At 33.9% G+C, this 17,392-nt stretch overlaps 2 protein-coding genes and 1 pseudogene across 2 annotated transcripts; 2 read left to right on the top strand and 1 right to left on the bottom strand.

The window, feature by feature from the left end:
- Nucleotides 1-3,386: 3,386 nt before the first annotated feature.
- On the top strand, nucleotides 3,387-6,063 carry LOC107939014 (caffeic acid 3-O-methyltransferase-like; annotated as a pseudogene).
- Nucleotides 6,064-7,149: 1,086 nt separating this feature from the next.
- On the bottom strand, nucleotides 7,150-9,100 carry LOC107939015 (acetyltransferase At1g77540). The gene is made up of 2 exons (XM_016872300.2): nucleotides 8,684-9,100; nucleotides 7,150-7,422 (listed from the first exon to the last, which is right to left on the bottom strand). The coding sequence occupies exons 1-2, from the start codon at nucleotides 8,945-8,947 to the stop codon at nucleotides 7,351-7,353; spliced, it is 336 nt and encodes a 111-aa protein (XP_016727789.1). The 5' UTR covers nucleotides 8,948-9,100; the 3' UTR covers nucleotides 7,150-7,350.
- A 3,120-nt stretch (nucleotides 9,101-12,220) lies between these two features.
- LOC107939009 (photosystem II 22 kDa protein, chloroplastic) lies at nucleotides 12,221-13,724 on the top strand. The gene is made up of 4 exons (XM_016872296.2): nucleotides 12,221-12,640; nucleotides 12,750-12,866; nucleotides 13,030-13,273; nucleotides 13,372-13,724. The coding sequence occupies exons 1-4, from the start codon at nucleotides 12,413-12,415 to the stop codon at nucleotides 13,617-13,619; spliced, it is 837 nt and encodes a 278-aa protein (XP_016727785.1). The 5' UTR covers nucleotides 12,221-12,412; the 3' UTR covers nucleotides 13,620-13,724.
- The last annotated feature ends 3,668 nt before the right edge of the window (nucleotides 13,725-17,392 follow it).

The raw sequence follows: 17,392 nt of genomic DNA, 5'->3' as shown, positions 1-17,392 counted from the left end.
GAAATCCCTAAGTTATATTATTATCTCTCTCGAGACTAATAACGTCTAACCCTAGGTTAATTAATTGAAATCTCTTTCTAATTAACATCCTAGTGTTGCATTAACTCGATCTATGAACTCCCTTATTAAGTTTCATCCTAATCCGGCAAAATCTTGTCACCCTATCCCTAGGCGTGCAATCAACTCTGCTTAATTATGACAAATTTACTTTTAGGCAGGGACTTTTGCTCCTCTGAATAAACGCATTATCTTGAATCAATATCCTGGAATATTAAAACAAGAATTAAGAACACATAATTATGAACAAGTCAAATATTCATTATACAATTCAGATAATAATAACAAGATCCGTCTTAGGTTTCATTCCCCTTAGGTATTTAGGGGGTTTAGTTTATAATTACGAAAGAAAACATCTCAAAAGAGTAAAGATAACAAAACATAAAGAAAACCCAAAACTCCTGCAGAAAATTGAAGGGAGATCTTCAGTCTTGACGATGAATCCGGCTTCTGAGATGGATCAATCAGTTTTCCTTGAGTAATTCCTTGCCTCCTACTTCGTGTCCCCCCTTCTAGTGCCTCATCAGGTATTTAAATATGCGTTAGAATGCCTAAGAGCCCTCAAGAGTGCCTTTTTCCAAATAGGACTATATTTGGGCTCGATAGGGACACGCCTGTGTGCGATTGCTTCAGACCGTGGTCAAGGTTGTTAAATAGGCACGGACGTGTGGTTTACCCGTATGAGTCGTACTTCGATTGTGCCAAATGGACATGACCGTGTGGACTACCCGTGTGAGGAAGTCCAACCCGTGTTGATTTTTCATGTTGCCCATTTTCTCTATTTTTGGCCCGTTTCTCGTTCTTTTTACTCTCCTGTGCTCAGCTAACTATAAAACATGAAATTAAAGGATTAGGAGCATCAAATTCATCAAATCTAAGGAGAAATCATCCATAAATGTGCTAAGCATGGGATAAAAATATGTATAAATTACAGTTTATCAGCTAGATAATAAAAAGATAGTAATTACTAGTACTTTTAGTCTTCGTGGATACGATATTTTAGGTCTCACCATAACTATACTACTGTTCGATAGGTGCACTTGCCTTAAATTGAATTTTTAGTTAGTTTCACGACCATCAACCATTGAAGCACATTGACATAGAAGTGGTGATGCATGATGATGGTTAAAAAGGGCTTCATTGGTTGCAATTGAACTACATGATAAGCCTTTAGAATGAACATCTTAACTCTAAGTGTTGTTTTCAAGCTCCAATTACTCTTCCACCACATCATATCACTACAACCTTCATTCTCTACTTGAGAAGTGTTGTTGGTAAGAAAAAGATAACCCGACTTCACACAATAGCTTTTTAAAGTTTTAAAAGATATTTCTAAACAATCTTGAGCAGTGCCAGAAGCAGTGCTACAGATTAGTGCCAACTGCATTAGGCACTAAGTATGAACAAGGCAGAAAAATAATTTATAGAATATATATATCAATTCGGTTTTTCAACTTTCATGGGGTATTGTCCAAAGAGATAATCAGAATCCATATATTAGCAACTCGTAAAACAAATGATTACAACTTCTAACACTCATCAGGTTAGATTTCTCGCATTTGCACCTAAAATCTAGATAACTCTCCTCTATGTTTTAGAAAACTTAGTACATTAACCAAGTAACAATTAGTTTTCACTTAATGCACTCACAATAAACGGTCCTTAATGAACCAAAATAAGTGCTCTTAACTCAGTACAATATCTACATAAGTCTCATTAATTTTTAAGGAATTGAGACTTACTAACATAGTATCTCAATTACAATCAATCTCCCCATATAACCAACAAGATTACAAGCATAAAGAATATCTTCAATGAGCTCTGATAAGTCTTGAATCTTCAAGATATACTTCCTAGTTTTACCCTATTCAATGCGATTCTATCGAATTCGGAAAGTCGATTGCCTTGATCCAAATCCAAACAATCTTGAAAATATGTTGTTATAAGTAATTTGGATACCAAAGATGGGCTTATAGTCGTGCAAAGTACCAACTAGAATCAAAGTTCAAAGATTTTTGTTACCAAAATTTGTCAACTTTGGCAAGCTTCTGACCTTGTAGTGCTAGACAGCAATAGGCAGTGGTCCTTGACACTACTAAGAAACTATCTCAACAGTTCCATCATGTGAGAAATTTCAAAATAAATCTTTTCCCTTTTGATTTCAACCCATTACTCTTTGAAAGCAAGTAAATGAATCAAACAGGTCTAAAGCAAAATAAATGGAACAAACTCTAAAGAGCCAAACCTAAAGAGGAATTATAAGTATTAGTTGAATATGAATCTTATAGTACCTCACTCATATATTATTCTTTGACCTAAACCTCATTTATTCTTTCTCTCTTTTCACTATTATTATTTAATATTTTTTATGGGTTACTATTTGGTACGTTGCTAGTGTATTTTTTTATTCCACAAACAATCTTAAAAATTGTCATGTGTCCTTTTTTTAAAATATATTTTTTAATATTTTACTATACCCTTATAAAACACTTGTCAACCCCCTTTGACTCTAACTGTAAAGTCTAACAACTCCATTATCAATGTCAATGTTATTATGCTAATTTCTTTTACGTATTTTTAAAAATAATTTTATGTATTTTTAATTTATTATATTTAAAAATAGATTTTTTTTGTATTTTTGAATTTTTAAAATAAATTCTAATTTTTTTAGAATCAATATCAAATTGACACAATATATTTATAAAGCTTATTTTTTAAAAAAGAATTAGAATTAAACTGACATAACATATAAATGATGATGGTTAAATTTAATATTGTTTTAATTAGAAAAGGGTTATGTTATCCTTCGGTTAGCTATTCAACACCTAGATGACTAAAAAAACATCATCTTAAATAGTTGGATGACTTAATTGTAATTTTTTAAAATTAAATAACTAAAATAAAAACTTAAATATAATTAAATGACTAGTAATATAATTTACTCTTTGAAAAAATTTATTCAAAAAAAGTCAAGGAGAGGGCAATAAACGATTATGGGCACAGGTAAAGCTTTTAGTGCTGCAAATAGTTGAGTGACCGAGTATTTTAATTTTGGTTAAAATTAAATTAATTGATCTAATTCAGTTAATCAGTTGGTTAATAAATTTAAGTTAAAAGATTTTTTAAAATTTTGATTAATGATTTATTCGGTTTAAAATTAAATAATTAGTTGAACTTAATAAATTATATTAATATTATATATATTAGGCTATTACTAGTTCTGTAAATTCGGTTAATAATTAATTTTTTAAAAATAATTTTAATTTAATTATTAGTTAAAGGATTAAAAATTTGATTAATACTAAGTCAATTAGATTAACTCCTCGTTTGAACACCCTATATGCAGATACGATCTCCAAAATTTTGGTAAAGTGAAACAACCAGAAACAGGCGCTGAGAAAGAAACCATGTCTCAAGAAGATCAAGAGGAAGAAGTTGGGAAACTGGCCGTTCGCCTAGCCAACGCCGTGATACTTCCAATGGTCTTGAAATCAGCCTTGGAGCTGAACATAATTGACACAATTTTAGCCGCTGGTGACGGCGCGTTTCTGTCACCTTCCCAGATTGCGAGTGCCCTTCCTTCCAAGAATCCTGACGCACCAGTGCTACTAGATCGAATGCTACGCCTGTTGGCCAGCCATTCCATTCTCAAATGCTCAGTAAAAGCAAAGGAAAAAGAAGAAATTGAAAGACTGTACGGTGCAGGCCCACTATGCAAGTTCCTTGTTAAGAATCAAGATGGAGGGTCGATTGCACCTCTCCTTGTGTTGCACCATGACCAAGTCTTCATGCAAAGCTGGTACCATTTAAATGATGCTATACTAGAAGGAGGGTTTCCTTTTAGTAAGGCATACGGGATGACAGCATTTGAATATCCAGGAACTGATCAACGATTCAATAGAGTATTTAACCAGGCAATGTCAAATCATACTGCTTTGATAATGAGGGAGATTGTTGATGTTTACAAAGGGTTTGATGGGTTGAAAGTGTTGGTTGATGTGGGTGGTGGGATTGGGGTTGCTCTCAGTTTTATTACTTCAAAGTATCCTCAAATCAAGGGCATCAACTTTGATCTGCCTCATGTTTTGGCTGATGCACCCACTTATTCAGGTTCTATACCAATCACTCCCTTTTATCTCTTGAACAGATTTCTCTGAAATCTATATGAAATTATGGGATACTTGTTAGTCCAATCTGATATGAGTATGTGTTAATTTAAAGCATTGCCATCGCTGGGAAATGCTTTTTGTTGTGCTGTTTTCTCTTTACATGCCTTAACAGTAAGCACTTGAAACCACAAGCAAACTACAGAACAATATCATTTTCTTTCTTGTTTAAGTCTATCTAATTCTATCTGCTATTAATTTATGATAAACGAATTCATCTCAAATTATGTTCTGCAGGGTAGTTGGCAAAGATGAGTAAACCCACATTGCTAAGAAATGAACAAGTTAAAATGTTTATACATGATGTTCGTTTATTGATTTTCATGTCTAGCTCATCTAAAGAGGGAGATATATATTTGAGGATAAGCACTTTGGTTTGAGTTTAGTGGTGTAATTATTTTTTTTATATTATAATTATTATATTCAGGGGAAGGGAGGGGCAGGGCTCTAGGCTCTAGCCTTCAAAATGGAAAATTGCTAATCTCTCAAAAATTATAAAATTTTAAGTTAATATGTGGTAAAGTTATAATTTGCTCCCAAAATGTTAGAATTTCAATCTAATCCTTTCAAAACCTATCAAAATATAAACCAATACAGTGATAAAATTACATTTTAACTTTTATGAAAATATATAACTTAATTTTAACCACTCTAAAAAATGTTCTACCTTTACAAATATAATTTTACCAAAAGTAATTGCATACATGAATAATTACATTGCCAAAACTGCATGCATGAATAATTACGTTAAGGTAATATTCTATTAACAGGGTTAACCTTTTTGAAAAGATGTGAAATAACACATCTTTTGCCGAATAAAAAGTGTTTGTTCTTGAACAGATCCCTTTTTTGTGGCTTATACCCAAAAAAAAAAAAAAAACATATTGATATACCTTTTGCTACTCTGCTCTATTGTTTTGACTTGTTGTATCTTAGAGGGAAACTTATAGCATTAAAGAAAGTGATTACGCATCTTGTTTTAAATTTTTCTTTCTTACCTCACATATTTTTTCTAACAATATAGGTGTTGAGCATGTTGGCGGGGATATGTTTGAAAGTGTTCCAAAAGGTGATGCTATTTTCTTAAAGGTAAGCCTTTATGTCCTATAGCTTAGTGAATGGAGAACTTCTTTTTTTCTATCTTCTTATCATAATTGATAAATGTAGAAGTTGTGAAATCTATTTAGCTTAGTAACTTTATGAAACTTGCAGTGGATACTCCGTGGTTGGAGTGATGAACATTGCTTGAAGCTTCTCAATAACTGTTGGGAAGCTGTCCCTGAACTGTTGGGAAGCTGTCCCTAATGGTGGGAAAGTGATTATTGTGGAATCCATCTTACCCGAGGTTCCCGATACCAGTGTTTCTTCTAACATTGTCTGTGAACAAGATCTGTTTATGTTAGCTCAAATCCCGGGGGGCAAAGAGAGAACCCTAAAGGAATATGAGGCCTTAGCTTTAAAAACAGGTTTCTCTGGCTGTGAAGTAATCTGCTGTGCTTATAACAGCTGGGTCATGCAAATGGAGAAAAGGGCAATTTATTGAAGTTCTATTGGAAACTTCTATTTCCTTTCATCTACCCCCACAGGAGGATTCAACATAATGTTTACTTTTCATAATGTTTGATAATATTCTTGGGGTTTATTCAAATTTACGTTCCGTTGATAATACTTTTAAGTTCTGCTAGTGATGATGATGATGATGATGAAAAGAAACTTCTAAAATGATCCCGAGACATGCATATTTATTTGTATTATGAAATTTCTACAAAGAAAAAAAAAACGAACTGTACTTATTATGTTAAATAATAACAAAATTAATGCTCAAGGTTTGATTTGGTTATTACTTTTTATACTTATTTTTCGCTATTTATCTTTTTACTTCTTGAAATATTGTAGTTCCATATGGCAAAAACATGATAATTGTTGCAGCTGGTGTGGTTGACGTTTGGGCACCAAAAGGGGCTGAGAGAGGACCCCGAGGGGCCTACGGACTTCTTGAGACTTTTTGGTGAGAGGAATGATTACTCTCGTAGTATTTGAGAGAGTCGAGCCTTGAAAGTGCAAGAGGCGTGTGATCTTGGTGCAATGGAGGGCTTGTCTCGTGGTTTGCATGCAGCTACGGTTTACAGGCACCTTGGACTCCTTTCTTGAACTTGCAAGAGGGGCATTTGGTGGCAACTTGAGAACCAGGTGTTGCGCTCCCATTGGAGGGTTAGAAAGTGGCAAGTGTTGTGCTCTTATAGGAGGCTTGGGAGGTGGCCAGCGGGTACATAAGGTGCCTTCTTAAGCCTTGAAGTAGACGATCTCTCCTTGGTGTGGGCATTCTTTGCTTCATAGGCTGCTTCTGATGAGGCATGGATCATCTTATGGGCTGCTAGTGTTTTATTTCCCAACATTCACAACCCCTTTAGTTGAGGAATGTGTAATTTTTCTCGGGCTTTGGTTGGCTTGATCTTGATTGCTTAAGGCTCGTTCCCTCTTTGAAGGTAACGTCAGTGGCTACGTTGGTAGATGTCTTCATACTTAGTGATTTATCTTGCGCGTTTCTCATGTGCCTCATTCTAAGTCGATTTGAGGTATAGTGATTTTCTTTTATTGAGAGCACCAATTCTTTTGATTGGAGTTTGATTGCTTTTCTAAGAGGGTTTTGTTTCTTGTTACGTATTATAAATATAATACTTAAAATATTGAATTAAGTATATTAGAATTGACTCGCACATCCCCGAAGTATTCCTAGTAATACCATATTTCCTCCAAACAAGCAGTTGGCATTTATAGTACATAGAAACACCTGTGTTCATGAGATTATATTAAGTTCATGCCTTGGACCATAGATTAAAAATGCATGGATTTATGATCCTACTTACATTTGTTATTGAAAGGGAAGTTATTAGCTTTCAGATAGGCAGTAGAGATTTCACTAAAGTTACCAAACTCGAACGGTGTCAATATCAAATGCAAAAGCTATTGCATACATACAAAGTGTTAGCAAAATATATTACTTGCAAGAGTACACCAAATTATCATTTGGTTGAAAGTAGATTATACGCCACGATCAAAGGGAGATGTTGATGCATATGGTAGATCATCTTTCAGCATAATCACAACAACAAAGAAATGAAGGTATTTAGATATTGGATCTCAGGTCTTCTGAGTACAATAGACTGTTCCAAGACGGGTTCCGTAGAAGAAAAGTGTCCTGAAAAGAGCAAATGAAACATATGATCGAATGTGCAGTAAAGACTTCTGAACCATGACATAAACAAGCACCAGCACTATTCGAGAACGAAACAATTCAAAGCAATATATATTTCCTCAGTAGAATGGTTCACAAATTATGATGTCAAAGCATATCCAAAGGCACCTAATTATCCCAAGGATTAGATAATTCCAGCTTCAAACTGAATTCTCTCACATTTCCTCATCAAGAAAGGAACACATGTACTTTGTAGCAGAAAAGAGTCCCCGATTTAACAACTTAGGGAAACCTATTTGTAAAAGGAAACTCTCGAAGAAGATTAGTTACAAATGAAAAACCAATTACTAAAGGAACTGCATCATCCAAAGAAGCACAAAATTGTTGACAGAAGAGTGAGCCAACGTCACTTTTTTGCAGACACCAGGAAGCTCACAACACTAAATGCATCGTAAGACTTGCTAACCCTGTTCTTCGAGTAAAAGAATCATGGACCAATCACTTGAGTTAAATAATAAGACTTGCCAATCCGGCTTCAAAAATAGCAGGGTTTTACCCTGTAGTTTAACTCCAGAAGTGTAATTGATGTTAAACATAAATGACTGTCATTAACAATACCACTTCTCGAAGTAGAATAACAACCCTGTTCTTTTACTCAAGCCTGGGATACATTATCCACTTTGTCTAAGAAGCAAAAGAGACCATTGCATACAATCATATGGTATTTAAGTATGAAAGAGGATCATGATCTAGCCACCACATAGATAAGATTTTGCTATACAGAACCCCCTTTACCTAGATTTCAGCTTCAATTAGTCATTTGATTTGATTTGATCAGAAGACAACCTAAGGTAACATAAAAATGCTATTGCTAAAGCCTATGACCGAAATTGAATAATTTCTTGAAGAAAGCTTTTGGATGTAAAATGGTAATTGGTTTGCATCACTCGCTTGGTTCAAATGAAAAGGGTACTTCATGTCTGTTCTACCCTCAATAAAAACTAATTTTTTCAGGGTTCGTAACTGTCCTCCCAATAACAATGCTATGTCCAGGTTCCAACCTGAGTTCTCTATGAAATTATTTAATAATTGAGCGAGCTACCATTAATCAAGTATAAGTCAGAGTTCCTAAATCATACAAATACAGTGAGATCAGGCAAAAATTTCAAGGTTCCTAAAAGATTTGACAAACCCAGGAGGGAAAGTCAACAATCAAACAAAAGCCATGAAATGAAAGAGAGAGAAAGGGAGAGAGGGGACTAACGGAGACATAAGAGCAAGAAGGGATAATAGTCAAAGAGTGAGAGTTGGCATGATGGAAGGCAGCAACACAGAGATGAGAAGCCAATCCCATGCCTCGCTTGGATGAAGGGACAAAAGTGTGGATGATGTCCATCACTTTGCCATCATGTCTTAACACGTATTCTATGTAGGCTTTCTTGTCTTCAGTCTCGAACCTCCTTTGGGTCTCGTTCCACACTATCTTAGGCGCCTCCGGGGAGGCTCCGGTTGCACTGCTCGCTGGCATATCTCGCCAAGTGTTCTTCTGATATGTTTAGGCAATGCTTTGTCGGAAGGAAGGATCGAATAACGAGATCTCGGGCATTTCATTTGGTCTTATATTACGCGCGTAGATACCAGACTGCCCCTTAGGTCCAAGTTGGGACTTGTTCTATCCCATGCCACTGGGTTACCATGGTTACGGTAGATTTTTAGAGATTAATTTTTTTTAAATTAATTAATTTTAAACTTTTGGAAAAAAAATTAATTTTAAAATTTTAAAATTAATAACTAAATGGATTAATCAATAATTCTTTTCATTTTATTTTTTAAAAGAAATAATTAAAACAAAAGAAAACATCATAAATTCAAGCTAGAATAATAGGAGAACAAAACACTAAATCCAAGTAAACAGACTTTATTCCGTACACTTAATCCAACGTTCCCTTACTACATTGGCACATGAAGCACCACCATCAACATCAAGAACAAGCCTAATAGACTCCAAAATATTAAACCACTTAACATTTTGATCATACAATAAAGTTACTTGTTCTAAACTATGAGCCGTTTTATCTTCTCACCTAAGAAAAAGTTAAATTACTAAAGTGCATCTTAAGAAGCAAAATATCCTAGTTTATAGCCCAAATTCAGTACCATCAATAGAAACACCAAATAGAGCATTAATCACCTGTAACAAGTCCAACTCCACAATGATTGAACCAAAGGTAAAGCCACGGTGTTAAGAGAAAGCCTCTCATATAGCAAAAGCCTCTATTAGTTGAGAGGCCAACAAAGAATCATTATGACCCGACAGGGTTTTCACAAACTTCCCTTTCTAGCAGCGAAGGTCGTAGCATTCTTCTGAACAAAACAAGCAACGACGATGTCCCCTCAAGTGGCCTTTCCTATTAAGGTAGGGATTATACCTCAGTGGGGATTTTGTCTCCATACTCTAACGAGGCTAACATATCGTGAGTCATTGCCTGATGGGCTTGATTCATGGAGTTAAGAGCACCTTAGTTGGTGGATCTGTAAGACTCAAATGAGAGGTGTTGGTATAAGGCATATGAATAATTGTGGAGTCCACCTACATGCGAAAAGACTTCAACCCCCACCTCGAGGCTTATAACCCACCTACTTGGAACCATGGTAGCATTTAAACCTTAGGTTTAGGGAACCATATGGTACCATTTTTGTAGATAAGTGGGTTATAAACCTCAAGTTGGTGGTTCAAATCCCTTCGCACGCATTCATATGCCCTATACAAACACTTCTCTCTATATGACCTAGGTGATACATTGCATGGATGAAAATTGAACTGAGGATTGAAATTTCTTACCACTTATATTTCTTTGAACATAAATGTATATTAGCGTATTTATTTTGATGGATAACTATACTTAACATTCTTTGATTTGTTTGCCTTGTAATTTATTGAACTAACTTATCTAACTTTAGAAATCATGAGTGAGTTACCTATCATACTAGAATTACATGTTTAGCTACACCATCTTGTTTATATTACTTTGATCCAATTTTGTGTACAAAGCATGCTCGAGTACTTTATTTTTCGTGTGTGTTTTATTGTTTTCTTTTGTTTTTATCTTGTTTGCTTGAGGACAAGCAACAACTTAAGTGTGGGGGTATTTGACCCGCCACAAATTATAGTGTCAGTTTAGGTACTTTTCAGCATTTAACCCCTCTAATATACAAATCTAACTATTGAATCTCCCCGAGGCCGATATATGTTGTTCTCTGCGTCAAAATTCCTTTCTTCACTATTGGAATCGTTCTGAAACATCTTAGAAACTATCAAATTCATGGCGGAGCCGTCGTTGTCTTCTTCTTCTTTTTTTTTTTTGAATTTCTTGGTTTCCTTTTTTTTTTTTTGGTTGTTGCTTGATGATAAATGATTGTTGATATCTGGGATTACGTGAATTTGAGAGATAGTGATGGGTGGAGCAATGGAAGGTAAGGGTGGATAGGTTGTGGGTGTCGGTGAAGTCGAAAGTGGGTTGAATGGAGAGCATGTTATCGGAGAATTTAAAATTCTATTATTTATCATTACTCTGCATTTCGTTTTGGGGGAGAGTAATAGGTTGTTTAAATGGTGCGTTTTGTCTTTTAGTTAAATGGTGAGTTTAATCTTTTAATAAACGGGGCGTTTTGTAGTTGGTTGCCAATTGTCTACTAATAGCTATTGTCATCACCTAAATAACTATTTCTTTCGTTTTCTCTTTTAAGCTGGTGAAAAAGAGGACCAATTATGCATATTTTGGGTGGAAATTTGAATTATGTTTCTTCTCTTTGCTCTATTTTTTTTTTCTTCTCTATCTTGTTCTTTTGTTTTTTGGATTCAACTGTATCAGAGCAATGGTGGTCATGGGTTAGTGATGAGAATGTCAGTTTGAGAGTTGATGGATATGCTGGTCAAAGGGCTAGTGGGATTATGATGGTGATGATAGTAGTGGTAAGGGTGAGTGGATGAAGCTAATGATGTTGCCATGGGGTTTAATAGGGATGAGATTATAAGCGGTTGTTGGCATTTGAGGTAATTTTTTAATTTATTAAAAATAAAATAAAGTAAAAGGGAAAAAATGGTTAAAAATTTTAAATTACGTGGCAATGATGTGGAAGCCACATCAGCATTTAACGACACAATTTGTGCCATGTCTAACTTTTAATACACCTTTAATGACGATTAACGACGCAGTGATCAAATAGTTATAAATTGATAACATTAGTGACCAAATTAACAATTGAAACATCAGTTACCAAGACATAAACTTAAATAAACATAAATGATAGTTTTTGTAGTTTACCCAATTTTTAAAGTTATAAATTGTGTTTTAAATTTTTAAAAGAAATTATTAGATTTCTTATCATCCCAAAAAACAACAATTTAACTTTTTATTTAGTTTTTCATTTTTTAATTTCTAAAATATACTAATATTTTATTTATAATATATTAAATTATATATATTATAATTTTAAACATTTTAAAAATAATTTTTAAATGATCACATCATCATTAATCACATGGCAGTGTCATAAAATGTCATTTGTCTTAAATTTACCGACGTTAAAAAAAAAGCTAAAAATAAAGAAGAAAAAAATAATTTAGGTACTAAATTAAGAGAAAATATCAAATTTAGACTCAAAATACATACTTAATCCTTTGAAGAAAATGGAGGTAGCTGCTTATAAGAAAAATGTGAGAAAGAGGTAAAAGTAGCGTTGAAAACCGTGCAGTGGATGGAGCCTAGTAAATTTGTGCATGAAATTATCTTCCACCATAAAAGCATGTAAGGAACGACGTGGGCACTCTCATTGCCCATCACCACCACTCGCACCACATCCACATCTCCTTCCTTTTATAAGCGCAATCTGAAATCTGAACCATTAATCTAAAAACAAAAGGAATATAAGGTTTTGAAACCAAATATATACTTTTCTCCCCATCACAAACATATCTCAGAAATTTTAATCAATGGCTCAAACAATGCTGGTAATGTCAAGTACCAGCGTTTCAACCAGCCATGTTGTGAACTTGAAGAGAGATCACCCTTTACTCCATTTTCAAGCTCAAGGGTTAAAGCCTAAACCCTCCTCTCATTTCTTATTCAATCCACACTCTAACACTGTTGCTGCTTCATCATCTAAAGCTTTCACCACTTTTGCACTCTTCAAACCAAAGACCAAAGCAGCTCCTAAGAAGGTAATTTCTTTTATATTTTCTTCTGGGGGTGTTTCTTTTTTTTTTTTTATAATGAGTGTTTAAGTTGAACTTGAACTTTAATCTATACTCAATTTTTGTACTTTTTAAGGCTGCACCTAAACCAAAGCCAAAGGTTGAAGATGGAATCTTTGGCACCTCTGGAGGGATTGGTTTTACCAAGCAAAATGAGCTCTTTGTTGGACGTGTTGCCATGATTGGCTTTGCTGTAAGTAATTTCCTTTTTCAAGCAGCCAATATTGGTTAATTAGCACTTAAACTGGTCTTAAGTTTTATGTATTTTCTTGTTAATTACCTGGGTTAATTACCAATGTTGCTTGTAGTAAGCACAAGAACATAGGGTTTATGGTGTGCAATTATAAACTATGCAGGCATCCTTATTAGGTGAAGCAATAACAGGGAAAGGAATTCTAGCACAGTTGAACTTAGAGACAGGAATTCCAATTTATGAAGCTGAACCCCTTCTTCTCTTCTTCATTCTTTTCACCCTCCTCGGAGCAATCGGAGCTTTGGGCGACCGAGGTAAGTTTGTCGACGAGCCTCCTACAGGCATTGAAGGGGCAGTAATCCCTCCTGGGAAGGGCATCAGGGGCGCATTGGGTCTAAAGGAAGGAGGTATTTTATACATTGTACAATGAATCACATGTTGGCACTTTTAAAAAAAAATCTAAAAATAAGGTAATTAAAAATGGCTTTTGGCTTGTGTTCATTAGGTCCATTGTTTGGATTCACAAAGGCAAATGAGCTGTTTGTGGGAAGATTGGCTCAGCTGGGGATTGCCTTCTCATTGATAGGAGAAATTATAACAGGGAAAGGAGCACTAGCACAGTTAAACATTGAGACAGGGATTCCTATTAGCGACATTGAACCCCTTGTTTTGTTCAACGTTGCCTTCTTCTTCTTTGCTGCTATAAATCCTGGGACTGGTAAATTTGTTACTGATGAAGCGGAAGAAGACTAGATTTTCCCAAGCAATTTGTAATTAAAGTCTCAATACTTTTCTCTCCCCTTTTTTTCTTCATGTCCCTTCGTTGGCATCAATGGATTACATTGCTTTTTAACCAAATTAATCATGGAATGTAGCGGGAAAATAATGAAAATATTTAATGACTTTCAACCACTACAGGAAAACAGACTTTTGGCGGCGCAAAAATTTTAAAATTCAGAGCAATAGCGGCGTTCTAAAAAAATGCCGCTAAAACCAGAGCATTAGCGGCGCTTTTCCTAAAACGCCGCAAAAAACTAGAGCATTAGCGGCGCTTTTCGTAAAACGCCGCTAAAAACCAGAGCATTAGCGTCGCTTTTCCTAAAATGCCGCAAAAAACCAGAGCATTAGCTGCGCTTTTCGTAAAACGCCGCTAAAAATCTCATAACCCCTAAACCTAAAAAAATCATAAACACTAATCTATAACCCCTAAAACAATAATTATTAAAATTTATGATTATACAATATATTAAATATTTACTTATATAATCATAAAAGAGATAGTATTGAATTTAAAATATTGAATTAATTATCATTATAGTTTAAGGTTTATGGTTTAAGATATATGGTTTAAGCATGTTTAATTAATTATGAGTTAACTATGGTTTAAGGTTTAGGAGTTAACTAGTATTTGAAGGTTTATGATTAATTCAGGGTTTAGGGATTATGATTTAGAGTTTAAAGGTTAGGGTTTAATTAAGTTTACAATTAATGGGACAATTATTAACTTCTTAAGAGATAATTTCCTTTCCAGATTCTTACCTAGCCTGGGATGCTATTAAGAAAGGGTGATTTTGAATGTGGCATGGATTTAGCATTTGTTGAATTATGTATAATTTCCAAGCTTATATAACATGGAAATATCTTACAGACCGGACATTATAACTAGAGTGTTCCAATAGAGAATTAATTGTTTTATTAAAGCTATGTAACTTTGTATAAATAATAATGCTATTGTGAATTTTTAATTATCTATTTTTTTTGTTTAAATATATTTAGAATATTAAATAGAATATCTGAAATAAAATATGTTATAAAAATTAAGTTTAGGTTAAGGGTTTAAGGAAATGATACTATTAGGTAAAAATTAACTGAAGAACGTCGACATTTGGATTTTACTAAGATTCATGTATTTTATATATATACGTACTCATATTATTTAATATAATTAAGAATATAAACATATATATGTGTTTTAATTTGTACTACACTAACATTGGCCACACGAATTAATTCCCAAAAATATATATGTTTATTATGGTTGAGGGTTAACAGTTTTTAGAGTACTTTATAGTTTGGGCTTTATGGTCTAGGAGTTATATGGTTGGTTTAGGGGTTACCGAATGGTTTTGGGGTTTAAAGTTTGGGGTTAGGGGTTTTGTATTTGTGGTCTAAGTTGGTTTAGGGTTTAGAGTATCAGGTCTAGGGTTTTAAATTTAGAGTATAATTTTGGATTTTAATTTAGAAGATAAATGTATATGAGATAAATATATATAAAATATTATTTTAAAATATATATAAATATACATATGAAAAGTGGTTAGTGTGCAATTTGATATAATAAATGTAATTTGATCTAGATTTTGTAAAATATTTACACGTTATTGATATAATAAATAGCATCATGTTTTAATTTAATTAATTTATATGCATACATAATATGTATTAAATCAAAATTAAAGTTTCAACTATAGTTAGGGTTTTCGGGTTTATATATAATTTAAAATAAATTCTAAATATATATATAGTTTTAAATTTTGATCAATTTCTATAAAATATTCAGGTGTTAGCGGCGTTTATACATAAAACGCCGCAAAAGATAGAAAATAGCGGCGTTTTTTTAGAAAACGCCACAAAATTTCATTTTACATTAGAGTAAAACGGCGTCGTTTCTTCTGAATAGTAGTGGCTTTAGCGGCGTTTCTATAATAAACGCCACAACGCGTATTAGAACGGCGTCGTTTTATAGTGTAGATAAAATAGGTGTTAGTGGCGCTTTGCTAAAAACGCCGCAAAAGATCTTATTAGCGGCGCGTTGCTGAAAACGCCACAAAATTTCCTTATTTGAAACGGCGTCGTTTTTTCTCTCCTGATGTTTATGCCCTTTACCCGAAATCGGTTTCATTTTTTTGCTAAGTCAGTTCCCCCATTTCGTCTTCCTACCCCAAATCCCTAAAACAAACACCTCCTTCTTTTTCCCCAAATCATCCCCTAATTCTCCAAACTCGGAATCCCTAACATTTTCCCCAAGTCCCCTTTTTTTCCCTTAATCTGTTCCCCCATACCCGAAATCCCTAATTATTCTCCCTTTCCTCTCGTCGACGGTTAGATGCTTCATGGGCTTGAAATGGTTAGTTTTTTAGTCCCTTTCAGATTAATGTGTAGTTACTGTATTACTTGACTTTAGATCCCAACAAAAATCGCTCCTTGCTGATGATGGGAACCGGGTAAATCATCCCAAAGTTATTGATGATTTTGATGATCTTAATGATGATGATGTCGATACTGATGTTGATGTTGACCTCGATGATTATACCCTTGTTTTAAGTAATATAAAAATATTGAATATGGAAATTGTCGGTTTTTTTCTATTTATTGTTCTGAGTTCGGAAAACTAGTTAGTGTCTTTTATAGGTTTCGGCTCAAAAATTTCTTTTGATCTAAGTTCTTTACTAGTGAGTACTACTGAATTACTAATCGATGATGGTATCTTGATTTGATTTTGCATACTGTTTTCCTTTTAATTACTTGAGCAAAATTTCGTTTCTTTTTTCTTTTTGTCAGTTTTATATCTGTTGTTTGAATATTTTTGTTTGGAATTGGGAAAACTGGTTAGTTCTTTTTTACTGTTTTCAGTTCAAAGATTTCTTCTGGTCTGAGTTTTGTACCAGTCAGTGCTATTGAATCACTGATTACTCTGATTTTGTATAGTTTCCCTTTTAACGCAGGTTTCTTTAATTACTTGATCCAAAATTTGATTTCTTTTTTGTCAGTTTTATGTCTGTTGTTTGGATATTTTTGTTCTGAAATGGAAAATTCATTTCTTTTTTGTCAGTTTTATGTCTGTTGTTTGGATTTTTGTTCTGAAATGGAAAATTCATTTCTTTTTTGTCAGTTTTATGTCTATTGTTTGGATTTTTTGTTCTGAAATGGAAAAACTAGTTTGTGCTTTTTTACTGTTTTTGGTTCAATGATTTCTTCTGATCTGAATTCTCTACCAGTGAGTGCTACTGAATCACTAATTTCTTTGATTTTGTATAGTCTCCTTTTAATGCAGGTTTATATGTTGACAGTTTTTACTAACATTTTTAAAGATTTTCCTCAATCGCTCCTTTTTATTTAATTATTTATAAATCGCTCTTTTCATCAATTTTTAACATCAATGAATTATTGTTATATCATCAAAGGTGGCATTGGAGTAAGAAGCATATAACAGCGTTGGCACCCATTGAGGTACGAAACTCTTCAAGTTTCAATTAGAAAAGGTAAATTTATTTTATATATGATTGGGATAATTGTTTTTCAGTCTCTGGTAAAAACATCTGCTGTACCCTCCAACAAAAAGCTATTTGCTAACAAAACAACTGTACCAACCAATATCCACAAACTGCAACTATACCTGAGCAACTTTCCACCATCAACCAAACATATAATTTATCAGATGTAGAACATCACTTCCTTCACATTATCCTTTATGCTGGGGAGCTGCCTAACCTTTACAACCTTGTCTTTCGGCTTTCGGCCTCCCC

Source organism: Gossypium hirsutum, chromosome A01 (genome assembly GCF_007990345.1).
Source record: "Gossypium hirsutum isolate 1008001.06 chromosome A01, Gossypium_hirsutum_v2.1, whole genome shotgun sequence".
Lineage (NCBI taxonomy): Eukaryota > Viridiplantae > Streptophyta > Magnoliopsida > Malvales > Malvaceae > Gossypium > Gossypium hirsutum.
Note: the sequence above shows the minus strand (reverse complement) of the source record. Positions and strands in the feature narration are given on the sequence as shown.

Excerpts from the sequence above, each read along its gene's own strand:
- LOC107939015 (XM_016872300.2), bottom strand. The coding sequence starts at position 8,947 with ATGCCAGCGAGCAGTGCAACCGGAGCCTCCCCGGAGGCGCCTAAGATA. Across the intron at positions 7,423-8,683 it reads CTTCTTGCTCTTATGTCTCC|GACACTTTTCTTCTACGGAA; the intron begins GTTAGTCCCCTC and ends TGCTCTTTTCAG.
- LOC107939009 (XM_016872296.2), top strand. The coding sequence starts at position 12,413 with ATGGCTCAAACAATGCTGGTAATGTCAAGTACCAGCGTTTCAACCAGC. Across the intron at positions 12,641-12,749 it reads CCAAAGCAGCTCCTAAGAAG|GCTGCACCTAAACCAAAGCC; the intron begins GTAATTTCTTTT and ends GTACTTTTTAAG. Across the intron at positions 12,867-13,029 it reads TTGCCATGATTGGCTTTGCT|GCATCCTTATTAGGTGAAGC; the intron begins GTAAGTAATTTC and ends TAAACTATGCAG.